The sequence below is a fragment of the Malaclemys terrapin genome, chromosome 8, assembly GCF_027887155.1.
Source record: "Malaclemys terrapin pileata isolate rMalTer1 chromosome 8, rMalTer1.hap1, whole genome shotgun sequence".
Classification (NCBI taxonomy): Eukaryota; Metazoa; Chordata; order Testudines; family Emydidae; genus Malaclemys; species Malaclemys terrapin.
This window is the reverse complement of record NC_071512.1, coordinates 44,605,054-44,619,991: the sequence shown is the minus strand read 5'-3', so window position 1 is coordinate 44,619,991 and position 14,938 is coordinate 44,605,054. Positions and strand designations below refer to the sequence as shown.

General features: G+C 44.4%; 1 protein-coding gene across 12 annotated transcripts in view; it reads left to right on the top strand.

Annotated features, from left to right (window-relative positions):
• Positions 1-14,938, top strand: part of LOC128841594 (metastasis-associated protein MTA1) — a 367,485-nt gene that overhangs the window by 138,461 nt on the left and 214,086 nt on the right. For all 12 annotated transcript variants that reach the window (XR_008445888.1, XR_008445887.1, XM_054036784.1 and 9 more), the window contains one exon: positions 8,341-8,383. Coding sequence is in view for 10 of the 12 variants with exons in the window: in XM_054036784.1 (XP_053892759.1) it covers positions 8,341-8,383 (43 nt within the window). In the remaining 2 variants the exon portion in view is untranslated. The remainder of the gene's footprint in view (positions 1-8,340; positions 8,384-14,938) is intronic.

Here is a 14,938-nt window from a genome sequence, read left to right as displayed (position 1 = left end):
TTTCTAAAATCTATTTATGGGTCTGTTCAAACAACTTCTGCTTTCAGACAAGTACCACATAGGAAATTAGAGAGGTTAGAGATGCAATTTATCACATGGAGTGATGGGAAATTATCTCCTAGCTCTGGTTTCCTTCAGAAATGGTGCTCACTGATGGCAGTGACTTGAGGGAATTATTTCTTAAAGTAACATACAAGTAGGACTCTGTTAGCACTATCTAAAGGAATGTGTTGCTTTCTATCATAAGTATAATAACGTGTTCATTTTTTCTTTTGGTTGCTTTCTGAAAAGGAAAAAGAGCTTTCATTTTGATTTTACCATAAGGTATCCTTCTTTAGGTTCCCTTCCCCATTCTGTACCTTCTATACTTTTCCTGGGGTGGTCTTTTATGCCTTGTTTAACAGCTCCTGCGGGTCTGGGATGCTTAACTTGTGCTTCAAATTAAATTATGTTTGTTCCTTTTCAAACTCCTGCCTCTGGTGGCAGAATGCACTGTTCCAAGGACCACAGAGCCAATTGTTTGGGGAGCCAAAATGCAGGTTTCACAGGAAATAGATTTAAGAATAGAAATGTTATCCAGAAAATAAAGAGTTTGGCCAATGTCACTTGAGGGCATGAGAATGTGAAAGTGAAGCTAGCCAGTCTGGTTCCTACTCTCAAAACTGAGTTAATCAAATGGTGTTAATAGGTAACGTATGTAAAAGTGATTTGGAATTATGAAGTATTTTGGTTTTAATATGTCAGTACAGGTAAGGTTATTATAAATGTGGCTTTTATGTTGGTCATGTGCCTTTTATCTTCTAGGTAACACTTCAGTCACAGCTATTATGGGGTTTACGGTAGTGTATGAAGGATCCACACTAAACCAAGGTTTTAAGTGTCACCGTTAGTGTAATTTTAAAGAATGTTCTTTGCTCCCAACAATGGCAACAAGTGTACTGCTAAGTGTACGTCTATACTAGGATAAAAGCTCTGTGACACAGCCGTGACTGACCCAGGCCAGCTGACGGGCTGCAGAGCTAAAAGTTGCTGAGCCTGAGCTCCGGGACCATCCACTATTGCAGCGTCCTAGGGCTCAGATTCCAGCCTGAGCCTGGATGTCTGCCAAGCAATTTTTTAGCCCGCCAGCCCAAGTCTGCTGATCTGGGCCAGCCACAGGTTTTTTTTATCCCTGGGTAGACATTCCCTTAGACTGCAGGTTTTGGAACCTCTTCAGCTGGAGTAGAACTGTGTGGGTCTTTCAAGATTACAGGCCAGCGGTTCCCTTCCCCATAACAAGTTGAAAGAAGAGAAATGTAGCTCCTGGAATGGCAGACTCCATAAATTCAGACTAGCTTTTGCATATTCCTCAATCTAAGACAAGGTGGTGGGGAGGGCAAATGAGAATGTAGCAAGAGTAGCAGGAGGTATTTGGTTCTCTAACCCTAGTTGGTGTTTGTGGTCTGACAGACTCTGCATTCTGCCCCAGTTCTGAGTGGTCCAGTGACCTCTGTTCAGAGTTCCAGTCACAAGGCCTTGTAGAGCTCTCCATCTCCCTACTGAGCCGAGGGAAACAACTTCTTCAAAGCTACTCGTCCTTTGTGAGGGTCTGTGCTGAAGGCAGCAGCTCTATTCTGTAAGCTCACAGAAAATTGCTTTTTAGAAACACTTTAAAAATCTTCCCAGCATCCTGACACTTGCTCTGTTAAACAAGCTCTAGTGATTTGAGAACACCAAAACCAGAGAGAGAAACCAGTCTCCAGAACTTAGCCATATGTAATGAGCTGCTTTATAACTTGTTTTCTGCCAGTTGATCCTAACTTAATTGACTTCTGCTCTCCTTCCCACCCAACCCCCCCCCCACTTGTTTTGTTTGTCATGGCAAGACTGAAGCATGTACTGCCTGTGATAGACTGCATATTGTCTGAAAGCTTTGCCCCGTTTCTTTGGAGCATCCGCTGACCTTCCCAAAATACAGAGACTGGGGGAGAGGAAGGGGTTTAGGGAGAAAATGATTTGCTGTATTTTGTCTCTTCTGGGTGACGTACTCTGTGTGGGTGGGTGGGTGGCGGTGGTGGTGGTGGTGTTGGGGGGAGGAGGAGAAATGATTTAGTTATGGAATAGCTGAAGACTGCTGCAGTCCAGATGAGATTAAATGGTATCAATGGGAAGGGTCATTTACTTACCATGTAGCTAGTGATCTTTAACCTAATGCTGATGACCAGTCCTCATACAGACTGACTACACCCAAAATGTGGGTCGAGGGAGCTACACTGCTCAGGGCTGTGAAAAATTTCACTTTCTATAATGTAGCTAGGTCACCCAAACCCCACTAGAAGAACTATTCCATCAGCCTAGCTACTGTCTCGTGAGGAGGTGGATTTACATCAGTGACGGAAAAACCATTCTAGGGCTGTAGTAAGTGTCTATACGACCAGCACTACTGGTGCATAGCTGTGTTGCTGTAGCACCTTCAGGTTTAGACATATTCTGTTCTCTAGAAGGAAACACTCTGTTGTACAGTACTTAGGAATTTTTGTAGGCTTTAGTCCTCATAGTTGGAATAATTTGTCTGCCAGTGGTAACTCTCAATAGTTGTCTAGCCAGGTCATTGAGCATTCACTGGCAGTAGACAACGAAGTCAGTATTACCCATGGTAATTCCAAGTCCACTACAGTTTGCCTCTTGGGGCTTCTGGATCTCATTTGCATGAATCTAGGCTGCAGCTTGGCTTTGGAAATGAAAGCACTGCTCACTTGTATTGGGGAGTCTGTCATTTACGCCTCTTTAAAAATGTAGAGTGTGTTTGTGATCTGTAAATAAATTCTCTCCTGCTCCCATATTTCAAACTGAATGGCCCCAGTTGTCACCCCATGTATTAAAAAAAGCAGACTGAGTAGAAGGGTGAGCAGAGAATGTGCCAGAAGAGTAGCACAACCTGCACCCTCCTCTCCCACTCCCAAGCCATGCTCTTCCTGGCATGTTGGTAGTTGTGTGGGGTGTGGTAGCAGTCCTTCCCCATGTCTGAGAAAGGGAGGTGTTTTGAAATACTGTGAAGTCAGCTCCCTGGACAGGAAGAAGTGGAAGTGACACTAGTACGGGCCTGCTGCTTTTGATGAGGTCCCCCTTACTGGTCACCAGAGAGCTGATTGGCTACAGGCCAGTAGGTCAATGCAGGGTATTGCTGACCCTGGTCAGCGAAGGTTGTGGCATATAGGACCGCTGTGGCATAGAAAGCTGCCCTGTTCAGTAGGTGTTAGCTACACCAGCAACCTTGTACCAGTGCCAGGCCTATCCACTGGAGGTGGCACTACTGACCTGGCTGCTGCAAGGCAAGACCCCATGCCCTCGCTGTACCATGGTAGTTAATGCTGCCAGAGCACCTCACGTGCCAGTGAGCACTGAGCAGCACAGGATATCTGAAAGACATTTCCCCTCGCTGGGGGGACACTTCCCCAGGGCCTGGCACCCAGCATGGTCTCTTTCAAAGCGCAGGCTCTGAAGCTGCCAAATTGTATGCTGGAATCTAGGTGCAACTCGGGGGAGCCTACAGTGCCAGCTTTGTTCCTCCTTCCCCCCTCCCTCCCCGAACCATGCCTCTTTTTGGCTCAGCCATGCCCGCCTGTTACGGTTGGCATTGGTGAGAACTTGATGGAAACCTGCACTTGATGGAAACATGACAGCATTTCCTCTCTGGGGCACTCTGAGGGAATGGACTCATAGACTTTAAGGTCAGAAGGGACCGTTATGATCTTCTAGTCTGACCTCCTGAAAAACGCAGGCCACAGAATCTCACCCACCCACTCCTGTAACAAACTCCTGACCTATGTCTGAGCTATTGAAGTCCTCAAACCATGGTTTAAAGACTTCAAGGTGCAGAGACTCCTCCAGCAAGTGACCCGTGTGCCACGCTGCAGAGGAAGGTGAAAAACCCCCAGGGCCTCTGCAAATCTGCCCTGGAGGAAAATTCCTTCCCAACCCCAAATATGGTGATCAGCTAAATCCTGAGCATGTGGGCAAGACTCACCAGCCAAACATCCAGGAAAGAATTCTCTGTAGTAACTCAGATCCCACCCTATGTAGTGTCCCATCACAGGCCATTGGGCATATTTACCGCTAATAGCCAAAGACCAATTAATTGCCAAAATTAGGCTATCCCATCATACCATCCCCTCCATAAACGTATCAAGCTTAGTCTTGAAGCCAGATATGTCTTTTGCCTCCACTACTCCCCTTGGAAGGCTGTTCCAGAACTTCACTCCTCTGATGGTTGGAAACCTTCGTCTAATTTCAAGTCTAAACTTCCTGATGGCTAGTTTATATCTATTTCTTCTTGTGTCCAAATTGGTACTGAGCTTAAATAATTCCTCTCCCTCCCTGGTACTTATCCCTCTGATATATTTATAGAGAGCAATCGTATCTCCGCTCAGCCTTCTTTTGGTTAGGCTAAACAAGCCAAGCTCTTTGAGTCTCCTTTCATAAGACAGATTTTCCATTCCTCGGATCATCTTAGTGTATCTTAGAATAATTTGACCTCTCCGAACTATGTAGCAGGGGGTAAATGGGGCTGAAATGTGATGTTTTACTACATTCTATTGTATTCTCATGATCGCCGATAGCTGCATTCCAGGAAAAGATGCTGGTTTTGCAAGGGCTTATGGTCACTCTAATAAGAATTTTACGTCTTTCGGGAGACCAAGAACACTCAAATGCAGTGTGCTACTGTGGCACAGATGCAGCCTATAGCATGGTCTGAAGTTGCAGAGAGAGACTGAAATGCTTCCCACCCACAGGGAGAAATCGAATTTGGAAGTGAATCTTCCAAAGCATCAAAATGACTTTTGGCCATTTCATCCATTTATTCACAATGCAAATTGATGAAATCAAAACCAGTATTTTTGTGACCATCAGCTGCAGTGACTTAGCAGCAAGCACTGATGTCCTCATCCCTAAGGATGAGAATTCTGGGGTGTGGAGTGACTGCCCTGCATGATGATGATGTTGGCACTTGGCCTACAACCAGTGTAATGGGCCACAAGAACATCACCTGCAGGGACAGAATTGCCACCCCTTTCTCCAGCTGCCTATATGGGGGCATGGCTGGAACTGAGAGCCTGGTTTTGGACCTCCGACTGTAAAGTCAAGCCCGCTCCGATACATTCAGTGTCACACTCTGTATTAAAGTTACATTTATAGTGTATAAAGAGTTAATAAGTGTTTTAATATAAGGCTAACAATTGACTAACCAACCTTAAGTACTTTTCTGGCATCTATCACTGTAATAGGTTAGTGCCTCACAATCTTAGTGCCTTTAACCTTCCCATCCCTGTGACTAGAAAAGTGCTGTTATCCCCCTTTGCAGGTCAACCGGTTACTTAAACATCTTCTGCTGATCTGATTGCCCTCTGTAGCATATTCCTCATGTCTGTAACAGTCTGAGAACACCTGTTAATTGTTTATCCACCCTTTATAAATGGAAACTTAATATAAAGTGACCACGTTTTGCAAAATCAGGGCAGCTGTTCAATTTTTTTACTCTCATATTTAAAACCCCTGTAGTTCTAGGTTACCCTTCTTGACTGTTACTATTTCATCAAAACCTTTTCTAATGCAAACTAGGCCTTCGTTGGTCTTGTTTAGTCAGGCGAAGCAGCCCTGATCCCCTGTTCTTTCATTTTCTTTTGGACAGAGGCTGGCTTGTAAGGCTTATTCCCCACTGATTGTTCGGAGAAGGGAGGGAGACCAGCAGCCCCCAATTCCAGCTCCTGCCAGTCTGATCCAACCTCAAGAACCAGAAGTTAAATACAAGAGAAGTGTCAGACGAAGGAGCCTGGGACTGTGGTTTTCAAAGCCATTTTAAAAAACAAAAAACAAAAAAACCCCACACCATAGAATTGCTTGTTCCGATATCGAATCCGATATGCATTGTGGCGAGTACTTCAGTTCTTCCTAGCAGTCCTGATTACTGGTACATTACAAGGTTGGGCATTCAGTCATCTCTTAGCTAACTGCTAAGGCTTTCTGTGGCACTCATTGTTTCTGAGCGCCACTTATACGTATGTCAGTCCATCCATCCTGCTGGTGTTTCTCTATTAAAATAATTAATAGACATAAAAATAAGTAAACTTCTATACTCTCCAAAAGAACAATATTTAAAGAAGAGCGCCTTCTTCCAAACTAAGTGATTTTGGGTTAATGCTTCTAGCTGAAATCTGTTCAGTTGTCATTTTAAGAACCATTAACCAACTGTCGAGCAGTAGTTAAGAAAAGAACCATTACTTGCCATTTAAAATGGGCAAACTACTATTTTAGAATCACCAATGTCTCAGCTTTCCCTGGAAGGATTCTACTCTGGTACTCAGCGTTTGTCCTCAGCAGAACTGAACAAGTGTTCTGCTGCAACAGCGTTTGGTTTGGGTTTTTTAGTGCTTAAAGAGAATTTGAATAGCAGCAAGATTAAGAAGCATGATACTCTGGTACTTTCATCATTCCACTGAGTGGCCAGCAGTGTGAGGCTGCCAGATGAGGACAGCTCTTATCTACTGTAGCTGAGGAAGGAAAGGACTGAGATTCCATTGCTGTTTTATCCCAACAGCTCTACAACTTCCATTGTCCGTTTGAGATTTCTCAGGGACATGGATCAATAGCACTTCCCAGTTTCTCTGCTGTGTACTCTAGGAGGATTTGTTCAGGGATGTTTCTAGAGGTTACATGGCAAGGGCTGGCACTGGAGTTAAAAGGGTGTGATGGAAAGCCTAGATAAAAGACATGGGGGTCTGTATAATTAGTTCTTGCTCAGCGTGGATGAAGCATGAAGAAAATGGCTGGGTTGGGAAGTGAACGGAGCCTTGGTTCCACCCCAACACTCCTACCAGCTGAGCCAGTGCAAGGGTAAGTTGCACCGTAAGAAGGGCTATGGTAAAACACCCCCTGCCCCTGAAGCAGGGAGGGAGTTGTGCCTGAGTCACACATCCCTCAGCTGCATGCCACCCCTTACACAGGGCTGGGAGGAAGCTGTCTAGCCAATCCGACTTGTGCAGTTGTCAGCATTTTTCGTGTTTCCACGCCTTTTCAGAGGATCTGCTGCAGAGAGCACTACAGGGTGGCTTGTTTCTTTTGATGGACTCCACGTCTTGAGTGTTTGAGCTACGCTCTGCAGTAGTCCAGGCTACTGCAAACGCCTTTTTTGCCAGAGTGCAAAGCTCCCGGCATTCAAAAATCATGAGATTTAAAACTCTCCCACCTGCTTTCTTCGACTTCAAATTCAGCCTCAGATGTGCACGCACACATTTCAGGCCTCTCCACTGGCCCTTTCCTGACCTCTGCCATTCTGTCCCCATCCCTGCACCTCTTGTAGTGTCCCTCCATGGTGCCCTAGAGGTTTTTTTCCCCACCAAGCATCATAGTTACTTTCCCTTCCTCCTCTCCTACCCATCATTTCTCTCTCTTGTCTCCCTGCCTCCCAAGTGTGCCTCCTGCTCCCACTCCTTCCTCTGTACCACCACAGATCTCTTCTCTCCCCTCCTCCATGTTTCGAATACTGGGCAGGGCTGATATGCCACCTCCTTCAAAGTGTAAGTCATGTCATCGCTGCATTTGGGGCTGTACGTGAGACATCTCATCTGTGTCCCTTTACACTGTCTGGGGGAGCCATCTGCCTCTCCTCCCAGCCCTTCTGAAGTCACTATTTCCAGTTCACTACCTAAATGTCAGTGATCTCCCAAGAGCACTCTGTTCCCACTCTGGCCCTGAGCTTTGTTTGCGCTGTGTGTCTCACTCAGGGTGTAAGCTCCTTGTGGCAGGGGTTACCTGTTCTTGTGCATGTGTGTGTCTGGTGCTACACAAGTAAGGTGTCATGGCTTGTTAACCCATGGCAGGCTAACTGCTTTAGTGATTCTGGGATTTGCAAGGTATGCCACTCGACTGCAAAGTGGGACTCGTGAAGGCAATGTGTTCCGAGAGCTTCAGTTATTAGTAAGTAACCTGCAGGTCTCTGTATTGCTGGTGATGTATGTTGTGGCACGGGTTCATTTCTTTGCAGTAGGAGGTCATGTGTATGAGCATAGCTACTGCCATGTCATTAAAGCATGTTTCTCTCTCTACAAAAAACAGCGAGGGAGTGGGGGGCGGGGGGGGAGGAAGCTTCCCATTTTATTTTAAGAAGATTCCTGAGGAGGTACAATGCTCCCCAGCCAGTGTGGGCTCTCAGAATATTGTCAGAGGGATGCTGAGAGAAGAAATAGAATTGGCGCTTGCACATTTTCAGTTCCTGCTGCATGCTTGATTGAAACAGTAACGTGAATTTTTTGTCTCAGCATTGAAAGAACTCCTTATTAATCACTCTCTCTTCGTTGCTTCTAGCCCTGATGAAGAATCGTCCCAGAAGTTCATTCCCTTTGTTGGGGTGAGTATTTGCTTTGATGTGCAGGTTAAAGTTTGGTGAATTTCATAAAACAAGGTTGATTATTAACAATCTCACTTGAATCCATAAATTCTGAAGCCCAAAAGGGATGATTAGATCATCCAGTCTGACATTCTATGGCATAACACAGGCCATAGATTTTCACGTAGTTACCCCTGTCCTGAATCCAGTGCTTGTCTTTGACTAGAGCAAATCTTCCAGAAATGCACCCACTATTGATCTGAAGACTTCAAGAGATGAAGAATCTATCACCTATCAGCCCATCTCCTCTTTAAAAAGTGAAACTTACCAGTAAAGCCCTTCCTGAAATTGAGCTGAGGATTTACCTGGAAAACTGTTCAAGTTGAGAAAAGTTTTACTCTTTTCTCTCTGCAACCAACTCTTGGCATTTCATATTACACATTTGTGTACCACTTTACCTGTAGCTGCACAGAATTGTGTGGTACCTAGTGCGTGGTAAATAGAATCATAGGACTGGAAAGGATCTCGAGAGGTCATCTAGTCCAGTCTCCTGCACTCATGGCAGCACAAAGTATTATCTAGAGTTTAGACCATTCCTGACAGGTAAATAAATGCCCTAAAATGAGAAGTGTTATGCAAAGCAAATCTAATGCTCAGAAAAGCAAGTCTTTATTTAAATAAACTTTTAAGTATAAAATTGAATCACTTTTTAAAGCCAGGACACACACAGTTAACAGCCTCAAATGTTACCCTGCCAGCATAATATTGCATATAAAGGAATTTAACTTTTATTCAAATTTTTTTACCCAATAATCTCAAAATGAAAACATGCCCTTTTTGAAAAAGAAACCTACAAATTATATAGCTGCATTTTTTAAGGCTCTTTAAAAGGGAGTGGAGGGTGGATTAGCCCATCCCCTCATTGTTTTGTTTGCCCATTATGCCTAATTTCCAAGACACCAATTTTGGTCCATTGATTTCCAGTCCCACACTTGTTTGAGTTATGCCTGGTACAATCCTGGAGTTATATCAGCATTCCTTTTTAGCTGTCCCCTTTTGCATCTTTTCCCACCAGCACTTGTTGCAGGTTATTGTGACCCTTCATGAATTTTCATTCACTTTCCACAGTTGAGCTCACAATTAGGTTAAATGTGTAGGCCTGGTTATCAGAACAGACCACACTGAAAACACGCCCATTGGGGTGGCAATTCCCACATAGAATTTCTTTTGAGGCTCTGTTGAATCTTTTTAAAATCCATTAATATGTTGAACTAATAGGACTAGTTATTGAGTGGTACTAGGCCAAACACTTTAAAGAGGCCCAAGTATATTATCGCAATGCAGGTACCCTTATCAACCAAACTTACAACTTCATCCAAAAATTCAAGTTTGACAAAGAGCTATTTTCCTTTAACTCAAGCTGGTTTTGGAATACTTTGTATGAAATCTGCTAACCTTCCAGTTTTCTCAGTACTAGTGTTTTAATGTTCAAAACATGTGACTGAGAGCTGGGTGACTGTGGCCCAACATCCAGCCTATATCTAAATCTTGCATTTCTTTCTGCATAACATCTCTAAGATCCAGCCTTTCCCCTCCTATCCATCCACACAGCTAAAGTTCTTCTCCAGGCTCTCATCTCATGTTTTGATTACTGCAACATCCTTCTCTCTGGCCTTGGCAAGATTGCATTTGTCCTGCTGTTACCCATTCAGAATATTGCTGCAAAAATTATTTCCTAGTTCATCACTAATCATGTCATCCCCCTCTCTTTTTAATCCTTGCCCTGGCTCCCCCTTCTCTATCATGTCAAACACAAGCTTCCCTTCTCCACTTTCTAGGCCCTGCAGTCAATCCCCAGCCTATCAGCTCTCGTTTGCTATCGAGCTGTCAGTGCTCTTCTATTGGCCCGTGATACCAACCTCCAGTGCCTACTTGTTAGATGTTCCCACTGGCACCTTTGTACTGTCTCCCATGCTGCCCCTCACGCCTGGGAAAAGCTCTCTCATGAACATCCGAAACCCTACCTCCTTCTCCACCTTCGACTCCCTCGTCAGAACTCTCCTTGGTCCTGAGGCCCACAAAGAACTTGACAGCCACTAAGTGGTTGGTGTGCAGAAACCATTGCTTATTATGCTGACCAATATTGTCTCATTGTTTACTTGTACTACACTGTCTGCCTAAACTGATGTTATCTCTGATCTTGCACTTAGATCATCAGCTCCTTTGGGTAGGAGGAGCCATCTTTTTGTTCTGTATGTACAGCACCTAGCACAATGGGGTTCTGGTCCATGATCCAGGCTCCTGGGTGCTATGGCTAAATTCTTAGTGAATGAGTCGCTATTCCCCTTACCCTGCCATTGTAGGCATGCTGAGAGAAATAGAAACTTTTGTGTTGCCTGCCCTTCTGGTGCTCTGATTCTCTTGCTGATGTGTTTCATAGCAATCGAGCAAACTTGCCTTTCTCGGGTTTACTCTTTTCTTGCTTAGGTTATTCAATCCTCTAACGTTTAAGGTTATAAAATTAAAAGGATTTATGCCTGAAAGGTTGACCTGTTGATTTCTCTTCAGCCACTAGATGTCTCTAGTGGTTTTTGTTGTATTCTAGTATCGGGGGTAGCCGTGTTAGTCTGTATCTACAAAAACAACTAGGAGTCTGGTGGCACCTTAAAGACTAACAGATTTATTTGGGCATAAGCTTTTGTGGGTAAAAACCTCACTTCTTCGGATGCATAGAGTGAAAGTTACAGATGCAGGCATTATATACTGACACATGGAGAGCAGGGAGTTACTTCGCAAGTGGAGAACCAGTGTTGACAGGGCCAATTCAATCAGGGTGGATGTAGTCCCCTCCCAGTAATGGATGAGGAGGTGTCAATTCCAGGAGAGGAAAAGCTGCTTCTGTAATGAGCCAGCCACTCCCAGTCCCTATTCAAGCCCAGATTAATGGTGTTAAATTTGCAAATGAATTTTAATTCTGCTGTTTCTCTTTGAAGTCTGTTTCTGAAGTTTTTTTGTTCAATGATAGTGACTTTTAAATCTGTAATAGAATGACCAGGGAGATTGAAGTGTTCACTTACTGGCTTATGTATGTTACCATTCCTGATGTCCGATTTGTGTCCATTTATTCTTTTGCGGAGGGACTGTCCGGTTTGGCCAATGTACATGGTAGAGGGGCATTGCTGGCACATGATGGCATATATAACATTAGTGGATGTGCAGGTGAATGAGCCCTTGATGGTGTGGCTGATGTGGTTGGGTCCTCTGATGGTATCGCCAGAGTAGATATGGGGACAGAGTAGGCAACGAGGTTTGCTACAGGGATTGGTTCTTGGGTTGGTGTTTCTGTGGTGTGGTGTCTAGTTGCTGGTGAGTATTTGCTTCAGGTTGTGGGGTTGTCTGTAAGCGAGAACTGGCCTGCCTCCCAAGGTCTGTGAGAGCGAAGGATCATTTTCCAGGATAGGTTGTAGATCGTGGATAATGCGTTGGAGAGGTTTTAGCTGGGGGCTGCATGTGATGGCCAGTGGTGTTCTGTTATTGTCCTTGTTGGGCCTGTCCTGTAGTAGGTGATTTCTGGGTACCCGTCTTGCTCCGTCAATCTGTTTCCTTACTTCCCCAGGTAGGTATTGTAGTTTTACGAATGCTTGATAAAGATCTTATAGGTGTTTGTCTCTGTCTGAGGGGTTGGAGCAAATTCGGTTGTGTCTTAGGGCTTGGCTTGGCTAGACAATGGATCGTGTGATGTGTCTTGGATGGAAGCTTCCAAGCCAGTCCTCGCTTACAGACAACCCCCCAACCTGAAGCAAATACTCACCAGCAACTAGACACCACACCACAGAAACACCAACCCAGGAACCAATCCCTGTAGCAAACCTCGTTGCCTACTCTGTCCCCATATCTACTCTGGTGACACCATCAGAGGACCCAACCACATCAGCCACACCATCAAGGGCTCATTCACCTGCACATCCACTAATGTTATATATGCCATCATGTGCCAGCAATGCCCCTCTGCCATGTACATTGGCCAAACAGGACAGTCCCTCCGCAAAAGAATAAATGGACACAAATCGGACATCAGGAATGGTAACATACGTAAGCCAGTAAGTGAACACTTCAATCTCCCTGGTCATTCTATTACAGATTTAAAAGTCACTATCATTGAACAAAAAAACTTCAGAAACAGACTTCAAAGAGAAACAGCAGAATTAAAATTCATTTGCAAATTTAACACCATTAATCTGGGCTTGAATAGGGACTGGGAGTGGCTGGCTCATTACAGAAGCAGCTTTTCCTCTCCTGGAATTGACACCTCCTCATCCATTACTGGGAGTGGACTACATCCACCCTGATTGAATTGGCCCTGTCAACACTGGTTCTCCACTTGCGAAGTAACTCCCTGCTCTCTATGTGTCAGTATATAATGCCTGCATCTGTAACTTTCACTCTATGCATCCAAAGAAGTGATGTTTTTACCCACAAAAGCTTATGCCCAAAAATCTGTTAGTCTTTAAGGTGCCACCAGACTCCTGGTTGTTGTTGTATTCTAGTATCTTCCCTTGCTTTCTATGGGGGGGGAGGGGGGAGTGACTAGTTCTTCCTCCTCCTGACCATCTTAAGTCAGCTTTTGTGTGTTTTGTGTAGATCAGTAGTACTTCCAGGTGTAAGTGTCAAAGTCCCAAACGCCTTAGAGCTCTTAGCAGGTCTTATCCTAAGGCTGACCTCTGGTTCAGGTTGACCTTGCTTTCACCTTCATGACTTTCTCTGTCCTAAGATCAGAGGGGTAGCCGTGTTAGTCTGAATCTGTAAAAAGCAACAGAGGGTCCTGTGGCACCTTTGAGACTAACAGAAGTACTGGGAGCATAAGCTTTCGTGGGTAAGAACCTCACTTCCCCTTGCATCTGAAGAAGTGAGGTTCTTACCCACGAAAGCTTATGCTCCCAGTACTTCTGTTAGTCTCAAAGGTGCCACAGGACCCTCTGTTGCTTCTGTCCTAAGATGTAGCCTTCCCAGGAAATCTGCCTTTGCAGCTCTACTGTTGATATACTCCTTTATTAACTGAGGTACTAATCTCCCTGAGGCTGTGAGGTGAATTACACTGACTTTTCCAAACTGACAAGTATTCTCATGACTTTGAGTGTCAAGCAAGCTCTGGGATCAATGAATTTTTCTGAGTCATGGCTTACTACTGGGTGTGTGTCCTTATGTGAAGTGTTTCAGCTCTCCTAATGAAAGGGAGAGGAGCTAAGATATTAGGCTTAAAGTGGTATGAACCCCGCACACAATACAACTTTCAGGTTTTTATAAAGGTCTCCTCTTGACTTAAGTTTAGTTCTCATTGCAATCTGCCAAATAAAGTTTGAAGAATACTGGTTCAGCAGTTCTCACATTGACTGATTTTAAATGAGCATTGCTTCTCTATTTTAAATATGGGTGAAGAACATTCTCTCTCTTGAAAAAAGATGAAAACTTTCTATTTTGCATTCATAAAACTGCCAAGTTGAAACACACTAACTTGTTATTTATGAGCCCTTGGCACACTCTTTAGCCTCAGGGCCCTGGTCACACTCAAATTTAGGTAACTACATCCTGCTGTCCTGATTTCCCCCTCCAATTTCATAGATTAAACCCATAAGGAACCATTATGATCATGGGCCACAGAATTTCCCCTTGCAGTTCCTGCCTCAAGCTCAATAACTTGCAGGTGAACCAGAGAACGTATTTTTAGAAAGAAATCCAATGTGGATTTGAAAGCCCTGAATTGATGGAGAATCCACGCCATTCTCTGGTAAGTGGCTGCAGGGATTGCCACCCTTACCTACAAAAACTTGTGGCTTTTTCCCAGTATGAATTTATGAAGTTTCCACTTTCAGCAAGTGGGTCGTTTTATCCCTTTGCTATCTTAGGGTATGTCTGTGCCAGAAACACTACAGCATCACAGCCATAGTGACGGAAAGGGTGCTTCCCTTCCTGTGGTAAATCCACCCCTATGAGGGCTGGTCTCCACTTGAAATGCAGTGGCACAACTGCAGCGCTTCAGTGGAGACCCCACCTACGCCAACAGGACGGATTCTCCTGTCGGTGTAGGTAATCCATTTTACGAGAGGGGGTTGCTAGGGTGATAGAAGAATTCTTCTGTGACCTAGCGCTGTCTACACTGGGGGATAGATCAGCATAACTACGTGTCTCAGGAGTGTGAATTTTTCATACCCCCGAGTGACATAACTAGGTCAAAATAACTTTCTGGGGTAGACCAGCTCTTTGAGTCCTGTACTATTTATGTACTTCGACCATGTTCAAGTCATCTCTTAATCTTCTTTTTGTTAAGCTAAATAGATTGAACTGGTTTAATTTTTCACTGTACAGCAGGTTTCCAGGCTTCAACATCCTTCTTGTGGCTCTTCTCTGAACTCTTTTTAGTTTGTCGATATCCTTTTTGAAGTCAGACAACAGCACTGGATATAATATTCTAGTAATGGTTTTGCCAATGTTATATACAGAGGTAATTACACATCACTTATGTTCCCCTGCTTATTCATCCAAGCATCATCTTAGCCCTCTTAGCCACAGTGTTGCAGT